Here is an 18,364-nt window from a genome sequence, read left to right as displayed (position 1 = left end):
CTGGGCCCCTTGCTGCTGGGCCCCTTGTTGCTGGGCCCCTTGCTGCTTGTTGCTGGGCCCCTTGCTGCTGGGCCCCTTGTTGCTGGGCCCCTTGTTGCTGGGCCCCTTGCTGCTGGGCCCCTTGCTGCTGGGCCCCTTGCTGCTGGGCCCCTTGCTGCTGGGCCCCTTGTTGCTGGGCCCCTTGCTGCTGGGCCCCTTGCTGCTGGGCCCCTTGCTGCTGGGCTCCTTGTTGCTGGACCCCTTGTTGCTGGGCCCCTTGTTGCTGGGCCCCTTGCTGCTGGGCCCCTTACTGCTGGGCCCCTTTTGTAGAATGCGAGCACTTCAGTCACTGGATGGACCCCTTCCTTCGGTCCCACCTTTAGTAAAGTGGTTAAAGGCGTTAATCCCCCCAGGAACCATTATTTTGTTTTACCTTTACTCTATCTGTGGTTCTTCCATCCCCCGGACCTCTCAGGGTTCAGCCTCACTCCTGTGGCGGGCTTGCGATATCTTGCACCCTTCGCCCAGCACCCTGCACCCAGCACCCTTCGCCCTGCACCCAGCACCCTTCGCCCAGCACCCTGCACCCTGCACCCAGCACCCTGCTCAGAGGCGCACACATTTGCTGCTTGAACAGAAACTGATCCCCGAAACGTTGTGTGTCGCAGCACATGGAGAAGGTGGATTTCTCCTTCAACGCGCTGGCTGACCCCAAGTTCACGTTCCACGATCACCGCCTGGTGGAATCGGTGAAGCTGGGCGACCCCGCGAGTCACGAGTTCTTCCGCCTGCTCGCCCTGTGCCACACGGCGATGTCCGAGGAGAAGAAGCCAGGTGCGGGCAACTTAAATATACCCGTTATCCATCATCATGCGATATTGGGTATTTTGGCCCATCTGGTGCTTCAGGGGTTAATGGGCTGCCGTTTGGGTTTGAAAATACCGTGTGTTGGGTTGGATTTGAAATCCAACTCACAGTTCATTCGGAGCCCAAAGCATTATTATTATTATTATTAAATGTACTAATATATATAAAAGTACAGTGCTTGGGTTACAGAATAAAGGATTACTAGAACAGGCCGTTACTGCAGAACACTTTCTCACAATAAAAAGGATAAATATAGACAGAAAATCCTATACATTACCAGATGCCTCGGTTTCCCCCCAGAGAGGTCACTGGTGCAGAATTGAGATTCACGTGTTTGATCCAAACACATCTCTATTGAAATCTAAAAATCTAATACATTGCCCAGACTTAAATATAATTTTTTCCCATGGAAACCACATAAGCCCACCCCCTGTCGCAAATCAGATGTGACATTGACGTTTTTACGACAGAGGAAAAACAAACCTTTTACAAACGACTTTGAACTCCTCTTCAATATCTAAATGTACTCAAACTGTCCTTAACTAATAATAATAGCATCTTCTTGTGTAGCGCTGCTAGTTTTACGTAGCGCTTTACAGAGCGCGGAGTACAGCGGCGCACACGGAAACGGCTCCGCGATATGTTCGAAAAACGGCCGCTGCATCTGTATACACATGCATACACACACACACATATACACACACACACATATATACACACACACACACACACATACACACACACATACATACACACACACACATATATACACACACACACACACATACACACACACATATACACACACACATACACACACACACATACACATACACACACACATACACACACACACACACACACACACATATACACACACACACACACACACACACATATACACACACACACACAAAAATATACACACACACATACAAACACACACACACACACATACACACACACACACACACACACACACACACACATACACACATATATATACACACACACACACACACACACACACACATACTGTATATATCATAATGTGCAAGCTGGGCAACACTTTTCAGATGTTTTTACAAAAAAATTAAATGTAACCCCTTGAGTGCCATAGGGGTAAGGCATTGCAGGCCCATTCTGGCACTCGGGGGGTTAATATTTTATATATTTATGTTTCATATTTTATGTTTTATCGATAGAAAATATTTCAAATTAATTTAGCAGGAAGGGGGGTGCAGTGTTATGTCTCCCGGTGCGGTTCCCACTTCAGAGGTCAGTAAGGTTCTGCCCTCTCCCCAGGTGAGCTGGTGTATCAGGCGCAGTCCCCCGATGAGGGGGCGCTGGTCACCGCCGCCAGGAACTTTGGCTTTGTGTTCCGCTCCCGCACCCCGGAGACCATCACGGTAGTGGAGATGGGGGAGACCAAGGAGTATGAGCTGCTCGCCATCCTGGACTTCAACAACGAGCGCAAGAGGATGTCCGTGATTGGTGAGAGGTGGGGGCGGGGAGACGGGGGGCAGAAATGAGGGGAGCAGACAGACGGGGTGAGGGGAGCAGAGAGGCAGAGGCAGAGAGAGGGGGTGAGGGGAGCAGAGAGGCGGGGGCAGAGAGATGGGGTGAGGGGAGCAGAGAGGCGGGGGCAGAGAGATGGGGTGAGGGGAGCAGAGAGGCAGGGGCAGAGAGAGGGGGTGAGGGGAGCAGAGAGGTGGGGCAGAGAGGGTGAGGGGAGCAGAGAGGTGGGGCAGAGAGAGGGGTGAGGGGAGCAGAGAGGCGGGGGCAGAGAGGGGGTGAGGGGAGCAGAGAGGCGGGGGCAGAGAGAGGGGTGAGGGGAGCAGAGAGGCGGGGGCAGAGAGAGGTGGTGAGGGGAGCAGAGAGGCGGGGCAGAGATAGGGGGTGAGGGGAGCAGAGAGGCAGTTGCAGAGAGAGGGGTGAGGGGAGCAGAGAGGCGGGGGCAGAGAGGGGGGTAGGGGAGCAGAGAGGCGGGGGCAGAGAGAGGGTGAGGGGAGCAGAGAGGCGGGGCAGAGATAGGGGGTGAGGGGAGCAGAAAGGCAGGGGCAGAGAGAGGGGGTGAGGAGAGCAGAAAGGCAGGGGCAGAGAGAGGGAGTGAGGGGAGCAGAGAGGGGTTGAGGGGAGCAGAGAGGCGGGGGCAGAGAGAGGGGGTGAGGGGAGCAGAGAGTCGGGGCAGAGATAGGGGGTGAGGGGAGCAGAGAGGCGGGGTGAGGGGAGCAGAGAGGCGGGGCAGAGAGATGGGGTGAGGGGAGCAGAGAGGTGGGGCAGAGAGAGGGGGTGAGGGGAGCAGAGAGGCAGGGGCAAAGAGGGAGTGAGGGGAGCAGAGAGGCGGGCAGATAGAGGGGGTGAGGGGAGCAGAGAGAGGGGTGAGGGGAGCAGAGAGGCGGGGCAGAGAGATGGGGTGAGGGGAGCAGAGAGGTGGGGGCAGAGAGGGGGTGAGGGGAGCAGAGAGGCGGGGGCAGAGGGGGTGAGGGGAGCAGAGAGGCGGGGGCAGAGAGATGGGGTGAGGGGAGCAGAGAGGCGGGGCAGAGAGATGGGGTGAGGGGAGCAGAGAGGGGGTGAGGGGAGCAGAGAGGCGGGCAGAGAGATGGGGTGAGGGGAGCAGAGAGGCGGGGCAGAGAGATGGGGTGAGGGGAGCAGAGAGGGGGTGAGGGGAGCAGAGAGGCGGGGGCAGAGAGGGGGTGAGGGGAGCAGAGAGGCGGGGGCAGAGAGATGGGGTGAGGGGAGCAGAGAGGCGGGGCAGAGAGATGGGGTGAGGGGAGCAGAGAGGGGGTGAGGGGAGCAGAGAGGCGGGGCAGAGACATGGGGTGAGGGGAGCAGAGAGGCGGGGCAGAGAGATGGGGTGAGGGGAGCAGAGAGGCGGGGGCAGAAAGATGGGGTGAGGGGAGCAGAGAGGCGGGCAGAGAGATGGGGTGAGGGGAGCAGAGAGGCGGGGCAGAGAGATGGGGTGAGGGGAGCAGAGAGGCGGGGCAGAGAGATGGGGTGAGGGGAGCAGAGAGGTGGGGGCAGAGAGATGGGGTGAGGGGAGCAGAGAGGCGGGGCAGAGAGATGGGGTGAGGGGAGCAGAGAGGCGGGGCAGAGAGATGGGGTGAGGGGAGCAGAGAGGTGGGGGCAGAGAGATGGGGTGAGGGGAGCAGAGAGGCGGGGCAGAGAGATGGGGTGAGTGGAGCAGAGAGGCGGGGCAGAGAGATGGGGTGAGGGGAGCAGAGAGGCGGGGCAGAGAGATGGGGTGAGGGGAGCAGAGAGACGGGGGCAGAGAGATGGGGTGAGGGGAGCAGAGAGGCGGGGGCAGAGAGATGGGGTGAGGGGAGCAGGGAGGCGGGGCAGAGAGATGGGGTGAGGGGAGCAGAGAGGCGGGGCAGAGAGAGGGAGTGAGGGGAGCAGAGAGGCGGGGGCAGAGAGAGGGGGTGAGGGGAGCAGAGAGGCGGGGTGAGGGGAGCAGAGAGGCGGGGGCAGAGTGATGGGGTGAGGGGAGCAGAGAGGCGGGGGTGAGGGGAGCAGAGAGGCGGGGGCAGAGAGATGGGGTGAGGGGAGCAGAGAGGTGGGGGCAGAGAGATGGGGTGAGGGGAGCAGAGAGGCGGGGTGAGGGGAGCAGAGAGGCGTGGGCAGAGGGGGTGAGGGGAGCAGAGAGGCGGGGGCAGAGAGATGGGGTGAGGGGAGCAGAGAGGCGGGGCAGAGAGATGGGGTGAGGGGAGCAGAGAGGCGGGGCAGAGAGATGGGGTGAGGGGAGCAGAGAGGCGGGGCAGAGAGATGGGGTGAGGGGAGCAGAGAGGCGGGCAGAGAGATGGGGTGAGGGGAGCAGAGAGGCGGGGGCAGAGAGATGGGGTGAGGGGAGCAGAGAGGCGGGGCAGAGAGATGGGGTGAGGGGAGCAGAGAGGCGGGGCAGAGAGATAGGGTGAGGGGAGCAGAGAGGCGGGGGCAGAGAGATGGGGTGAGGGGAGCAGAGAGGCGGGGCAGAGAGATAGGGTGAGGGGAGCAGAGAGGCGGGGGCAGAGTGATGGGGTGAGGGGAGCAGAGAGGCGGGGGTGAGGGGAGCAGAGAGGCGGGGGCAGAGAGATGGGGTGAGGGGAGCAGAGAGGTGGGGGCAGAGAGATGGGGTGAGGGGAGCAGAGAGGCGGGGTGAGGGGAGCAGAGAGGCGTGGGCAGAGGGGGTGAGGGGAGCAGAGAGGCGGGGGCAGAGAGATGGGGTGAGGGGAGCAGAGAGGCGGGGCAGAGAGATGGGGTGAGGGGAGCAGAGAGGCGGGGCAGAGAGATGGGGTGAGGGGAGCAGAGAGGCGGGGCAGAGAGATGGGGTGAGGGGAGCAGAGAGGCGGGCAGAGAGATGGGGTGAGGGGAGCAGAGAGGCGGGGGCAGAGAGATGGGGTGAGGGGAGCAGAGAGGCGGGGCAGAGAGATGGGGTGAGGGGAGCAGAGAGGCGGGGCAGAGAGATAGGGTGAGGGGAGCAGAGAGGCGGGGGCAGAGAGATGGGGTGAGGGGAGCAGAGAGGCGGGGCAGAGAGATAGGGTGAGGGGAGCAGAGAGGCGGGGGCAGAGAGATGGGGTGAGGGGAGCAGAGAGGCGGGGGCAGAGAGAGACATTAGATAAAGATTAACACTCCAACATGGACATTATTAAAAGAAAAAAAGGAAAAAAAATCAGATAAGAGTGTATTTAAGTATTAATCAGTGACATTTACCTGTGAAACATGCTATTGTCCTTACGTTACTTTAGCCCTAGGAGAGGACTGACCCTTTATACAACCAGTCTACTTGCAGCCCGGGAAACCCTGTTAAAAAAGCTTAATTCCTAATGACTTTTTGTTCCCCTTGTGTATTAAAATGGACCTGTTACTTTTGTTGTCATGGATGTAGGGGGTATTGACCCTCTTGGGGTAACTGTGTGCTGAGATTAAACCCTGCTTCTCCTGCCCACAGTGCAGAGCCCCGAAGGACGTCTCACCTTGTACTGTAAGGGGGCTGACACTATTGTGTACGAGCTTCTGGATAACTCCAGTGAGGACATGAAGGAAGCCACCACCGACCATCTCAATGTACGTACCATGTTAGGACACCGACCATCTGAACGTACGTCCCAGGTCAAGCCATAAAGGAGATGTTATGGAGAGGAGTGCTCTCATTATCTTTGTATTACTGCTTTATAACACCAAGCCCACGATAAGTGGCAAAGAGACATTTATGTAGACGACCACCATTGGGCCACAACCTTAAGGTCACTAGATAGTTTTATTATTTAACCCCTACTGTGCCCTGTTATAAGACTGTTCCCTGCTTGGTTGTGTGTCTGACCCCTGACCTCTGACCTTGGTTGATGTCCGTGCGGTGCAGGAGTTTGCCAGTGAGGGGTTGCGGACGTTGGTGCTGGCGTGCAAGGATTTGGACAGAGATTATTTTACGGATTGGAAGAAGCGTCACCATGAAGCCAGCACATCATTGGACCAGCGCGAGGAGAAGCTGGCAACGTTATCCGAGGAGATCGAGAAGGACCTGAAGGTTTGTGTCTGAAACATGAAAGGAGGGTGGGAGCTGGTCTTGGGAGTGGGATGGCATTAAGCTTCTCTTAGACAGGGACATGGAAAACTGATCTCTCATTTCAGGAGAGTTTGGGGCGTGAGTGAGCAACACTTTAAAATCCCAGCATTCTGTGTGTAAGCCCTTCTCACATGTCCCAATCCCAGTCTGAAAGGCGTTCTTAGAAGCGGTTTCACTCCGGCTGTGCAAATTCAGGCAGAATAACCAAACTCACATCTTTTGCAAACTCGCTCTGTTCTAGTAGCGAGGAGGAGTATATCCTAAAAACCAATAAGTATAAAGGGCCTTGTGATGACGTGGGTACCAGTGTCAGGCCCAACAGGATTAGAACCCACAATACTACCATCCAGAGCAGCAGCTCTAGCACGGAACTAACCTGGGAAATGCTACGGTCACAGCATACGTTTGAGCTTCTCACTGCTCGCACCTGTAGCCCCTCTCCACCCTGGCTTCTATTAGCGGCAGGCCATTTCCACGTCATGGTGGCCAGTTCAATGTTCAATGTTCCTTGTGCACTAAAAGGATCACACCTGGGATACCCGAGAGATATGGGACGTGGAGTTTCCCAGCATCGTCCTCCTCCACCACCACACAAAAGCCCTATTTCAGGCTCAGGAGGGAGTTGGCACCACCATCGCGCTTCTAAAGCAAGTAAAATCCGGGCACTTCGCTTCTTTTTATAGAAGAGGTTTAGAAGAAATGATTTGCAATAGAGAATAGGGTTTTTCTCTCACATTTCATTCCTCGTCTTCTGAACATGTCACACCGTGTGGTCTGGCATTGACAACTTCGGAGCTACGAGAATAAGCGCCATTGAATTGGGAGAGAAAGGAGTCAAAATCAACGGTGAATACTTGAGTCCGCTACGATCTTCAGGTGTCGTTGTTCTTTTTGGCACAAGTCTGGAAGCCCTTCAGCAACAAATCGAAGAACTCACCAAAGCAAGTAAGAAGGTGGTCTCCATATGAATCCCAGCAAGACCAACGTGATGTTCAACAAATGTGCCAGCTCTACAAGGATGGAAATAAATGCATCAGGACTAGAAGAAGCTGAAGACTATGTCTTCCTTGGTCGTCAAATAACAATGAATGGGAAACTTTTGAATTAAATCAATAGAAGAATGAAGATGGGATGGAGGCATTTGGAAGAAACAAGACAATGTTTCAAGGGAACCTCCTTCAATGCCTCAAGAGGAAATGTTTGGACCAGTGTAACCTGCCCTGGCCCATGGATGGATGTGACCAGTGTATCCTGCCTGTGCTCATGGATGGATGTGACCAGTGTATCCTGCCTGTGCTCATGGATGGATGTGACCAGTGTATCCTGCCTGTGCTCATGGATTGATGTGACCAGTGTATCCTGCCTGTGCTCATGGATGTATGTGACCAGTGTATCCTGCCTGTGCTCATGGATTGATGTGACCAGTGTATCCTGCCTGTGCTCACGGATGGATGTGACCAGTGTATCCTGCCTGTGCTCATGGATGGATGTGACCAGTGTATCCTGCCTGTGCTCATGGATGGATGTGACCAGTGTATCCTGCCTGTGCTCATGGATGTATGTGACCAGTGTATCCTGCCTGTGCTCATGGATGTATGTGACCAGTGTATCCTGCCTGTGCTCATGGATTGATGTGACCAGTGTATCCTGTGCTCACGGATGGATGTGACCAATGTATCCTGCCTGTGCTCATGGATGTATGTGACCAGTGTATCCTGCCTGTGCTCACGGATGGATGTGACCAGTGTATCCTGCCCGTGCTCATGGATGGATTTGACCAGTGTATCCTGCTTGTGCTCACGGATGGATGTGACCAGTGTATCCTGCCTGTGCTCATGGATGGATGTGACCAGTGTATCCTGCCTGTGTTCATGGGTGGATGTGACCAGTGTATCCTGCCTGTGCTCATGGATGGATGTGACAGTCTATCCTGCCTGTGCTCATGGATGGATGTGACCAGTGTATCCTGCCCGTGCTCATGGATGGATGTGACCAGTGTATCCTGCCCGTGCTCATGGATGGATGTGACCAGTGTATCCTACCTGTGCTCATGGATGGATGTGACCAGTGTATCCTGCCTGTGCTCATGGATGTATGTGACCAGTGTATCCTGCCTGTGCTCATGGATGGATGTGACCAGTGTATCCTGCCTGTGCTCATGGATGGATGTGACCAGTGTATACTGCCTGTGCTCACGGATGGATGTGACCAGTGTATCCTGCCTGTGCTCACGGATGGATGTGACCAGTGTATCCTGCCTGTGCTCACGGATGGATGTGACCAATGTATCCTGCCTGTGCTCATGGATGGATGTGACCAGTGTATACTGCCTGTGCTCACGGATGGATGTGACCAGTGTATCCTGCCCGTGCTCACGGATGGATGTGACCAGTGTATACTGCCTGTGCTCACGGATGGATGTGACCAGTGTATCCTGCCCGTGCTCACGGATGGATGTGACCAATGTGTGGGCAATCATCAAGGTGGTGATGAAATTAAAATGGAGGTGGGTCGGACATCTCTCAAAAGAATGACCATTGTTGGTACAAAGATGGTACTCAACTGGATTTCAAGGATAATTAAAAGACCAGGACGACAACCAAAAGTAAGATGGGAGGATACAAAAAAAGATCAAGTAAAGAATGTGACAACCGTCCAAAGCATGGAGTCTTACTATGGAGACATTAAAGGGTTAAACATTTGTTTGGGACATGCCTATGCATGTCGGCATTTCTTCAAATGGTATTGGTCACCTGCATTGAATCTAACCAACATACCGCTGCTAATAGTTCGCTTTGGGACTGATCCCCACACAAGAGGCTTTAGTAGTAGTATTTTAGTATTTTCCTGCACAAAGTATTTTTCTTAGTAATGGGAATATTTTCCCATACACTTTTCTGGCCAGTAAGCGCAGAACGACCAGGACAGAGACACTGGGTTTGATGGGACAGTTCCACTTAGCAATGTACACGGGAGGTCCACCATAACACAGCAGAGGGCACAGGGGGGCCGGCCACATCGGCTCCACCTCCACTTCACACGAACCCTCCCTGCTTATATTACACCTCTCTCCCCTGCTCCTTCTCCGTCACCTTTCCTTGTTACCAAGGCCCCAAATCCATAGACAGGGCGTGAAGGCTGCAGCTTCACCCTGTATAACGTTACTTCCTTCCCAGTCTCTAGATACTCTGTACTGTATGCACACATACTATTGAATAGGTTGTTATTAGGGTGTAGGATGTTAGGGTATTAATAGGGCATTAAGATATTATTAGGATTCACGATATTAGGACAGGATGTTATTAATAGGACATGGGATATTAAGACATGATATCTATATAATATTAGGGCAGGATATTATCAGATGGTTGGGATATTAATAGGACATGGGATATTAAGACATGATATCTATATAATATTAGGGCAGGATATTATCAGATGGTTGGGATATTAATAGGACATGGGATATTAAGACATGATATCTATATAATATTAGGGCAGGATATTATCAGATGATTGGGATATTAATAGGACATGGGATATTAAGACATGATATCTATATAATATTAGGGCAGGATATTATCAGATGATTGGGATATTAATAGGACATGGGATATTAAGACATGATAGCTATATAATATTAGGGCAGGATATTATCAGATGATTGGGATATTAATAGGATATGGGATATTAAGACATGATATCTATATAATATTAGGGCAGGATATTATCAGATTATTGGGATATTAATAGGACATGGGATATTAAGACATGATATCTATATAATATTAGGGCAGGATATTATCAGATGATTGGGATATTAATAGGACATGGGATATTAAGACATGATATCTATATAATATTAGGGCAGGATATTATCAGATGATTGGGATATTAATAGGACATGGGATATTAAGACATGATAGCTATATAATATTAGGGCAGGATATTATCAGATGATTGGGATATTAATAGGACATGGGATATTAGGGCAGCATATTTATAGGATATATGATATTAAAGCTGCAGTCCAAGCTGTCATTTAGAAAATAAATAAATATATATTGTATTCAATATGTGCATCAATACAATCTGCACACTGACAAGTGATTAGCTAAGTTGCTGATTGATCCGTTCTCCTGTAATCGATCGCTGAAGATTCGCTCAGGGTTCACTAAATGCATCCTGGGTAATCTTCTGCTGCACTGACAGCCAAAGTTCTGTGAGGAAGATCATGTGACCAGGCAGGCAGTGGATTCAATTGGTTCGCTGCTAGAGAGGGCAGGGCTCAAAAAGGTGATGCTGTTTCAGAAGGGGAAGGGGATGTGACTTTGTATATGGTTGCCATAGGAACAAAAATGCTTGTTACATTAGAATACATTAAAAATGTCTTTAAAATTGTAGCATTTAAAAAAACAAGTATTTTCTCATAGTACAGAACTGATTTATATTTAAAAAAAACCCACACATGTAGGATATTGCTTGAACTGCAGCTTTAAGGCATGATACTAATAGGGTATCAGGAAATGAATAGTACATGGACAGTAAGGGCAATAATGTGATATAGAATATTAGGAGCAGATATTATTGTGCATATTATATTAAGACAGGATATTAATGAGATACAACATATTAGGAGAGGCCACTAATAGGACACAGGCTTTAAGGACATTATATGGAGAGGTATATCAGTATATGGAGGTTGCCAGGACTAATATGAGCACCTCTCTCTGTATTGGGGCAGTTACTGGGAGCCACCGCTATAGAAGACAAGCTTCAGGACGGCGTTCCCCAGACCATAGAGACACTGACCAAGGCGAACATTAAAATATGGGTCCTCACAGGGGACAAACAAGGTGAGTGACTGGGGCCCCCGAACCGCAAGGCACATGTGTGGGAGGGTACCCTATACATCCTGACCACCCAGAGACCCCCAGCCAAGCCATGCCGCTATAGGGAGGGCTGCTATAGGGGGGGTGCCACTATAGGGAGGGCCGCTGTAATAGACAGAACTGTGACCACCCAGAGACCCCCAGCCAAGCCACGCCGCTATAGGGAGGGCCGCTATAGGGAGGGCCGCTGTAAGAGACGGAACTGTGACCACCCAGAGACCCCCAACCAAGCCACGCTGCTATAGGGAGGGCCGCTATAGGGAGGGCTGCTATAGGGGGTGCCACTATAGGGAGGGCCGCTGTAAGAGACGGAACTGGTGGGGGATTCCGTGGCCATAACAAGGCTTTTATGTTAATCATTACAAGCTGTGGGCTGGATTAGCATCGTCCTGTGATTAGGACTCGGTTACATAATGTATCTATACTACTGTAACCCCAGGTCATCCGGGCTTTCTAATCCACTCCTGGATTTCCAAGTGTTATGTGCTCTGTGTCAGACATTAGTGCAGCCTGCCTGTGTATACACACTGCCTGCTCTGTGCAGTGTGAGACATTAGTGCAGCCTGCCTGTGTATACACACTGCCTGCTCTGTGCTATGTGCAGTGTGAGACATTAGTGCAGCCTGCCTGTGTATACACACTGCCTGCTCTGTGCTATGTGCAGTGTGAGACATTAGTGCCGGCTGCCTGTGTATACACACTGCCTGCTCTGTGCTATGTGCAGTGTGAGACATTAGTGCAGCCTGCCTGTGTATACACACTGCCTGCTCTGTGCTATGTGCAGTGTGAGACATTAGTGCAGCCTGCCTGTGTATACACACTGCCTGCTCTGTGCTCTGTGCAGTGTGAGACATTAGTGCAGCCTGCCTGTGTATACACACTGCCTGCTCTGTGCTATGTGCAGTGTAAGACATTAGTGCAGCCTGCCTGTGTATACACACTGCCTGCTCTGTGCTATGCGCAGTGTGAGACATTAGTGCCGGCTGCCTGTGTATACACACTGCCTGCTCTGTGCTATGCGCAGTGTCAGACATTAGTGCAGCCTGCCTGTGTATACACACTGCCTGCTCTGTGCTATGCGCAGTGTCAGACATTAGTGCAGCCTGCCTGTGTATACACACTGCCTGCTCTGTGCTATGTGCAGTGTGAGACATTAGTGCCGGCTGCCTGTGTATACACACTGCCTGCTCTGTGCTATGCGCAGTGTCAGACATTAGTGCAGCCTGCCTGTGTATACACACTGCCTGCTCTGTGCTATGTGCAGTGTGAGACATTAGTGCAGCCTGCCTGTGTATACACACTGCCTGCTCTGTGCTATGTGCAGTGTCAGACATTAGTGCCGGCTGCCTGTGTATACACACTGCCTGCTCTGTGCTATGTGCAGTGTGAGACATTAGTGCAGCCTGCCTGTGTATACACACTGCCTGCTCTGTGCTATGTGCAGTGTGAGACATTAGTGCAGCCTGCCTGTGTATACACACTGCCTGCTCTGTGCTATGTGCAGTGTGAGACATTAGTGCAGCCTGCCTGTGTATACACACTGCCTGCTCTGTGCTATGTGCAGTGTGAGACATTAGTGCAGCCTGCCTGTGTATACACACTGCCTGCTCTGTGCTATGTGCAGTGTGAGACATTAGTGCCGGCTGCCTGTGTATACACACTGCCTGCTCTGTGCTATGCGCAGTGTCAGACATTAGTGCAGCCTGCCTGTGTATACACACTGCCTGCTCTGTGCTATGCGCAGTGTGAGACATTAGTGCAGCCTGCCTGTGTATACACACTGCCTGCTCTGTGCTATATGCAGTGTGAGACATTAGTGCAGCCTGCCTGTGTATACACACTGCCTGCTCTGTGCTATGTGCAGTGTGACATTAGTGCAGCCTGCCTGTGTATACACACTGCCTGCTCTGTGCTATGTGCAGTGTGAGACATTAGTGCCGGCTGCCTGTGTATACACACTGCCTGCTCTGTGCTATGTGGAGTGTGAGACATTAGTGCAGCCTGCCTGTGTATACACACTGCCTGCTCTGTGCTATGTGCAGTGTGACATTAGTGCAGCCTGCCTGTGTATACACACTGCCTGCTCTGTGCTATGTGCAGTGTGAGACATTAGTGCAGCCTGCCTGTGTATACACACTGCCTGCTCTGTGCTATGTGCAGTGTGAGACATTAGTGCAGCCTGCCTGTGTATACACACTGCCTGCTCTGTGCTATGTGCAGTGTGAGACATTAGTGCAGCCTGCCTGTGTATACACACTGCCTGCTCTGTGCTATGTGCAGTGTGAGACATTAGTGCAGCCTGCCTGTGTATACACACTGCCTGCTCTGTGCTATGCGCAGTGTGAGACATTAGTGCCGGCTGCCTGTGTATACACACTGCCTGCTCTGTGCTATGTGCAGTGTGAGACATTAGTGCAGCCTGCCTGTGTATACACACTGCCTGCTCTGTGCTATGCGCAGTGTGAGACATTAGTGCAGCCTGCCTGTGTATACACACTGCCTGCTCTGTGCTATGTGCAGTGTGAGACATTAGTGCCGGCTGCCTGTGTATACACACTGCCTGCTCTGTGCAGTGTGATACATTAGTGCCGGCTGCCTGTGTATACACACTGCCTGCTCTGTGCAGTGTGAGACATTAGTGCCGGCTGCCTGTGTATACACACTGCCTGCTCTGTGCAGTGTGAGACATTAGTGCAGCCTGCCTGTGTATACACACTGCCTGCTCTGTGCTATGTGCAGTGTGAGACATTAGTGCAGCCTGCCTGTGTATACACACTGCCTGCTCTGTGCTATGTGCAGTGTGAGACATTAGTGCAGCCTGCCTGTGTATACACACTGCCTACTCTGTGCTATGCGCAGTGTCAGACATTAGTGCAGCCTGCCTGTGTATACACACTGCCTGCTCTGTGCTATGTGCAGTGTCAGACATTAGTGCAGCCTGCCTGTGTATACACACTGCCTGCTCTGTGCTATGTGCAGTGTGACATTAGTGCAGCCTGCCTGTGTATACACACTGCCTGCTCTGTGCTATGTGCAGTGTGAGACATTAGTGCCGGCTGCCTGTGTATACACACTGCCTGCTCTGTGCTATGTGCAGTGTGAGACATTAGTGCAGCCTGCCTGTGTATACACACTGCCTGCTCTGTGCTATGTGCAGTGTGACATTAGTGCAGCCTGCCTGTGTATACACACTGCCTGCTCTGTGCTATGTGCAGTGTGACATTAGTGCAGCCTGCCTGTGTATACACACTGCCTGCTCTGTGCTATGTGCAGTGTGAGACATTAGTGCCGGCTGCCTGTGTATACACACTGCCTGCTCTGTGCTATGTGCAGTGTGAGACATTAGTGCCGGCTGCCTGTGTATACACACTGCCTACTCTGTGCTATGTGCAGTGTGAGACATTAGTGCAGCCTGCCTGTGTATACACACTGCCTGCTCTGTGCTATGTGCAGTGTGAGACATTAGTGCCGGCTGCCTGTGTATACACACTGCCTGCTCTGTGCTATGTGCAGTGTGAGACATTAGTGCAGCCTGCCTGTGTATACACACTGCCTGCTCTGTGCTATGTGCAGTGTGAGACATTAGTGCAGCCTGCCTGTGTATACACACTGCCTACTCTGTGCTATGCGCAGTGTGAGACATTAGTGCCGGCTGCCTGTGTATACACACTGCCTGCTCTGTGCTATGTGCAGTGTGAGACATTAGTGCAGCCTGCCTGTGTATACACACTGCCTGCTCTGTGCTATGTGCAGTGTGAGACATTAGTGCAGCCTGCCTGTGTATACACACTGCCTACTCTGTGCTATGCGCAGTGTGAGACATTAGTGCAGCCTGCCTGTGTATACACACTGCCTGCTCTGTGCTATGTGCAGTGTGAGACATTAGTGCAGCCTGCCTGTGTATACACACTGCCTGCTATGTGCATTGTGAGACATTAGTGCAGCCTGCCTGTGTATACACACTGCCTGCTCTGTGCTATGTGCAGTGTAAGACATTAGTGCAGCCTGCCTGTGTATACACACTGCCTGCTCTGTGCTATGTGCAGTGTGAGACATTAGTGCCGGCTGCCTGTGTATACACACTGCCTGCTCTGTGCTATGTGCAGTGTGAGACATTAGTGCCGGCTGCCTGTGTATACACACTGCCTACTCTGTGCTATGCGCAGTGTCAGACATTAGTGCAGCCTGCCTGTGTATACACACTGCCTGCTCTGTGCTATGTGCAGTGTGAGACATTAGTGCCGGCTGCCTGTGTATACACACTGCCTGCTCTGTGCTATGTGCAGTGTGAGACATTAGTGCAGCCTGCCTGTGTATACACAGTGCCTGCTCTGTGCTATGTGCAGTGTGAGACATTAGTGCAGCTTGCCCCAGCACGCCTGTGACTGATCCCTCCTGCCCCAGCACGTCTGTGACTGATCCTTCCTGCCCCAGCACGTCTGTGACTGATCCCTCCTGCCCCAGCACGTCTGTGACTGATCCCTCCTGCCCCAGCACGTCTGTGACTGATCCCTCCTGCCCCAGCACGTCTGTGACTGATCCCTCCTGCTCCAGCACGTCTGTGACTGATCCCTCCTGCCCCAGCACGTCTGTGACTGATCCCTCCTGCCCCAGCACGTCTGTGACTGATCCCTCCTGCCCCAGCACGCCTGTGACTGATCCCTCCTGCCCCAGCACGCCTGTGACTGATCCCTCCTTCCCCAGAGACGGCGGAGAATATCGGCTACGCCTGTAACATGCTGCAGGACGAGATGAACGAGGTTTTCATCATTAAGGGCTGCAGTCCGGAGGAGGTGATGGGGGAGCTCAGGTAACAGGGCCGCACACCTGTGCAGGGGAGGGGGTGATGGGGTGCTCAGGTAACAGGGTCGCACACCTGTGCAGGGGAGGGGGTGATGGGGAGCTCAGGTAACAGGGTCACACACCTGTGCAGGGGAGGGGGTGATGGGGGAGCTCAGGTAACAGTGCCGCACACCTGTGCAGGGGAGGGGGTGATGGGGGAGCTCAGGTAACAGGGTCACACACCTGTGCGGGGGAGGAGGTGATGGGGGAGCTCAGGTAATAGGGCTGCACACACCTGTGCAGGGGAGGGGGTGATGGGGGAGCTCAGGTAACAGGGCCACACACACCTGTGCAGGGGAGAGGGTGATAGGGAGCTCAGGTAAGAGGGTCGCACACCTGTGCAGGGGAGGGGGTGATGGGGGAGCTCAGGTAAGAGGGTCGCACACCTGTGCAGGGGAGGAGGTGATGGAGGAGCTCAGGTAACAGGGCCGCACACCTGTGCAGGGGAGGAGGTGATGGTGAAGCTCAGGTAAGAGGGTCGCACACCTGTGCGGGGGAGGAGGTGATGGGTGAGCTCAGGTAATAGGGCTGCACACACCTGTGCAGGGGAGGGGGTGATGGGGGAGCTCAGGTAACAGGGCCACACACACCTGTGCAGGGGAGGGGGTGATGGGGAAGCTCAGGTAACAGGGCCACACACCTGTGCAGGGGAGGAGGTGATGGTGGAGCTCAGGTAATAGGGCTGCACACACACCTGTGCAGGGGAGGGGGTGATGGGGGAGCTCAGGTAACAGGGTCGCACACACCTTGCAGGGGAGGAGGTGATGGAGGAGCTCAGGTAACAGGGTCGCACACACCTGTGCAGGGGAGGAGGTGATGGAGGAGCTCAGGTAACGGGGCCGCACACCTGTGCGGGGGAGGAGGTGATGGAGGAGCTCAGGTAACAGGGCTGCACACACCTGTGCAGGGGAGGGGGTGATAGGGAGCTCAGGTAACAGGGCCGCACACCTATGCAGGGGAGGAGGAGGTGATGGAGGAGCTCAGGTAACAGGGTCGCACACACCTGTGCGGGGGAGTAGGTGATGGGGGAGCTCAGGTAACAGGGTCACACACCTGTGCGGGGGAGGAGGTGATGGAGGAGCTCAGGTAAAAGGGCTGCACACACCTGTGCGGGGGAGGAGGTGATGGAGGAGCTCAGGTAACAGGGTCACACACACACCTGTGCATTGGAGGAGGAGGTGATGGGGGAGCTCAGGTAACAGGGTGACACACACTTGTGCAGGGGAGGAGGTGATGGGGGAGCTCAGGTAACAGGGTGACACACACCTGTGCATGGGGAGGAGGGGATGGGGGAGCTCAGGTGATCTCACCCACACAGGGGCAGTGTGACAGTGTGTGAGCTCACACACACAGGGGGCAGTGTGACACACAGGGGGCAGTGTGACAGTGTGTGAGCACACACACACACAGGGGGCATTGTGACAGTGTGTGAGCTCACACACACAGGGGCAGTGTGACAGTGTGGGAGCTCACACACACGGGGCAGTGTGACAGTGTGGGAGCTCACACACACAGGGGCAGTGTGACAGTGTGGGAGCTCACACACACAGGGGCAGTGTGACAGTGTGGGAGCTCACACACACGGGGCAGTGTGACTGTGTGAGCACACACACACACACGGAGGCAGTGTGACAGTGTGTGAGCTCACACACGGGGGGGGCAGTGTGACAGTGTGTGAGCTCACACACACAGGGGCAGTGTGACAATGTGTGAGCTCACACACGGGGCAATGTGACAGTGTGTGAGCTCACACACACACGGGGCAGTGTGACAGTGTGTGAGCACACACACACAGGGGGGGCCGTTTGACAGTGTGAGCTCACACATACGGGGGGCAGTGTGACACACACACAGGGGGATTATTGTGCTGATTTTTGCAGCCAGAAGGCCAGGATAACTGGTCTCAGCGCCTGTGTTTTTTGCTTTGTTTCTCTCTCAGATCTGCGAGGTTAAAGATGAACCCAGACTCGTTTCTGGATAACAACGAAGTGAATATTCAAATCAAGAAGAGCTCCAAGAAGTCCCAAATCCTTCCTGATGATAACATAACTGGGGAGGACACCTACGGGATCATTATCAATGGGCACAGCCTGGTATGTTAGGTCATCAGATGGGCACAGCCTGGTATGTGAGGTCATCATATGGGCACAGCCTGGTATGTGAGGTCATCAGATGGGCACAGCCCGGTATGTGAGGTCATCAGATGGGCACAGGCTGGTATGTGAGGTCATCAGATGGGCAC

At 53.4% G+C, this 18,364-nt stretch overlaps 1 protein-coding gene across 4 annotated transcripts in view; it reads left to right on the top strand.

The window, feature by feature from the left end:
- The window catches only part of LOC142472298 (phospholipid-transporting ATPase ID-like), a 293,093-nt gene that overhangs the window by 231,259 nt on the left and 43,470 nt on the right, over positions 1-18,364 (top strand). For all 4 annotated transcript variants that reach the window (XM_075579339.1, XM_075579421.1, XM_075579500.1 and 1 more), the window contains 7 exons: positions 648-813; positions 2,152-2,340; positions 5,774-5,889; positions 6,185-6,349; positions 11,133-11,244; positions 15,985-16,090; positions 18,062-18,215. In XM_075579339.1, coding sequence (XP_075435454.1) covers positions 648-813; positions 2,152-2,340; positions 5,774-5,889; positions 6,185-6,349; positions 11,133-11,244; positions 15,985-16,090; positions 18,062-18,215 — 1,008 coding nt within the window. The remainder of the gene's footprint in view (positions 1-647; positions 814-2,151; positions 2,341-5,773; positions 5,890-6,184; positions 6,350-11,132; positions 11,245-15,984; positions 16,091-18,061; positions 18,216-18,364) is intronic.

Source organism: Ascaphus truei, chromosome 1 (genome assembly GCF_040206685.1).
Source record: "Ascaphus truei isolate aAscTru1 chromosome 1, aAscTru1.hap1, whole genome shotgun sequence".
In the NCBI taxonomy this organism is placed as follows: Eukaryota; Metazoa; Chordata; class Amphibia; order Anura; family Ascaphidae; genus Ascaphus; species Ascaphus truei.
The sequence above is the reverse complement of the archived record's forward strand: the minus strand, read 5'-3'. Positions and strand labels throughout refer to the sequence as shown.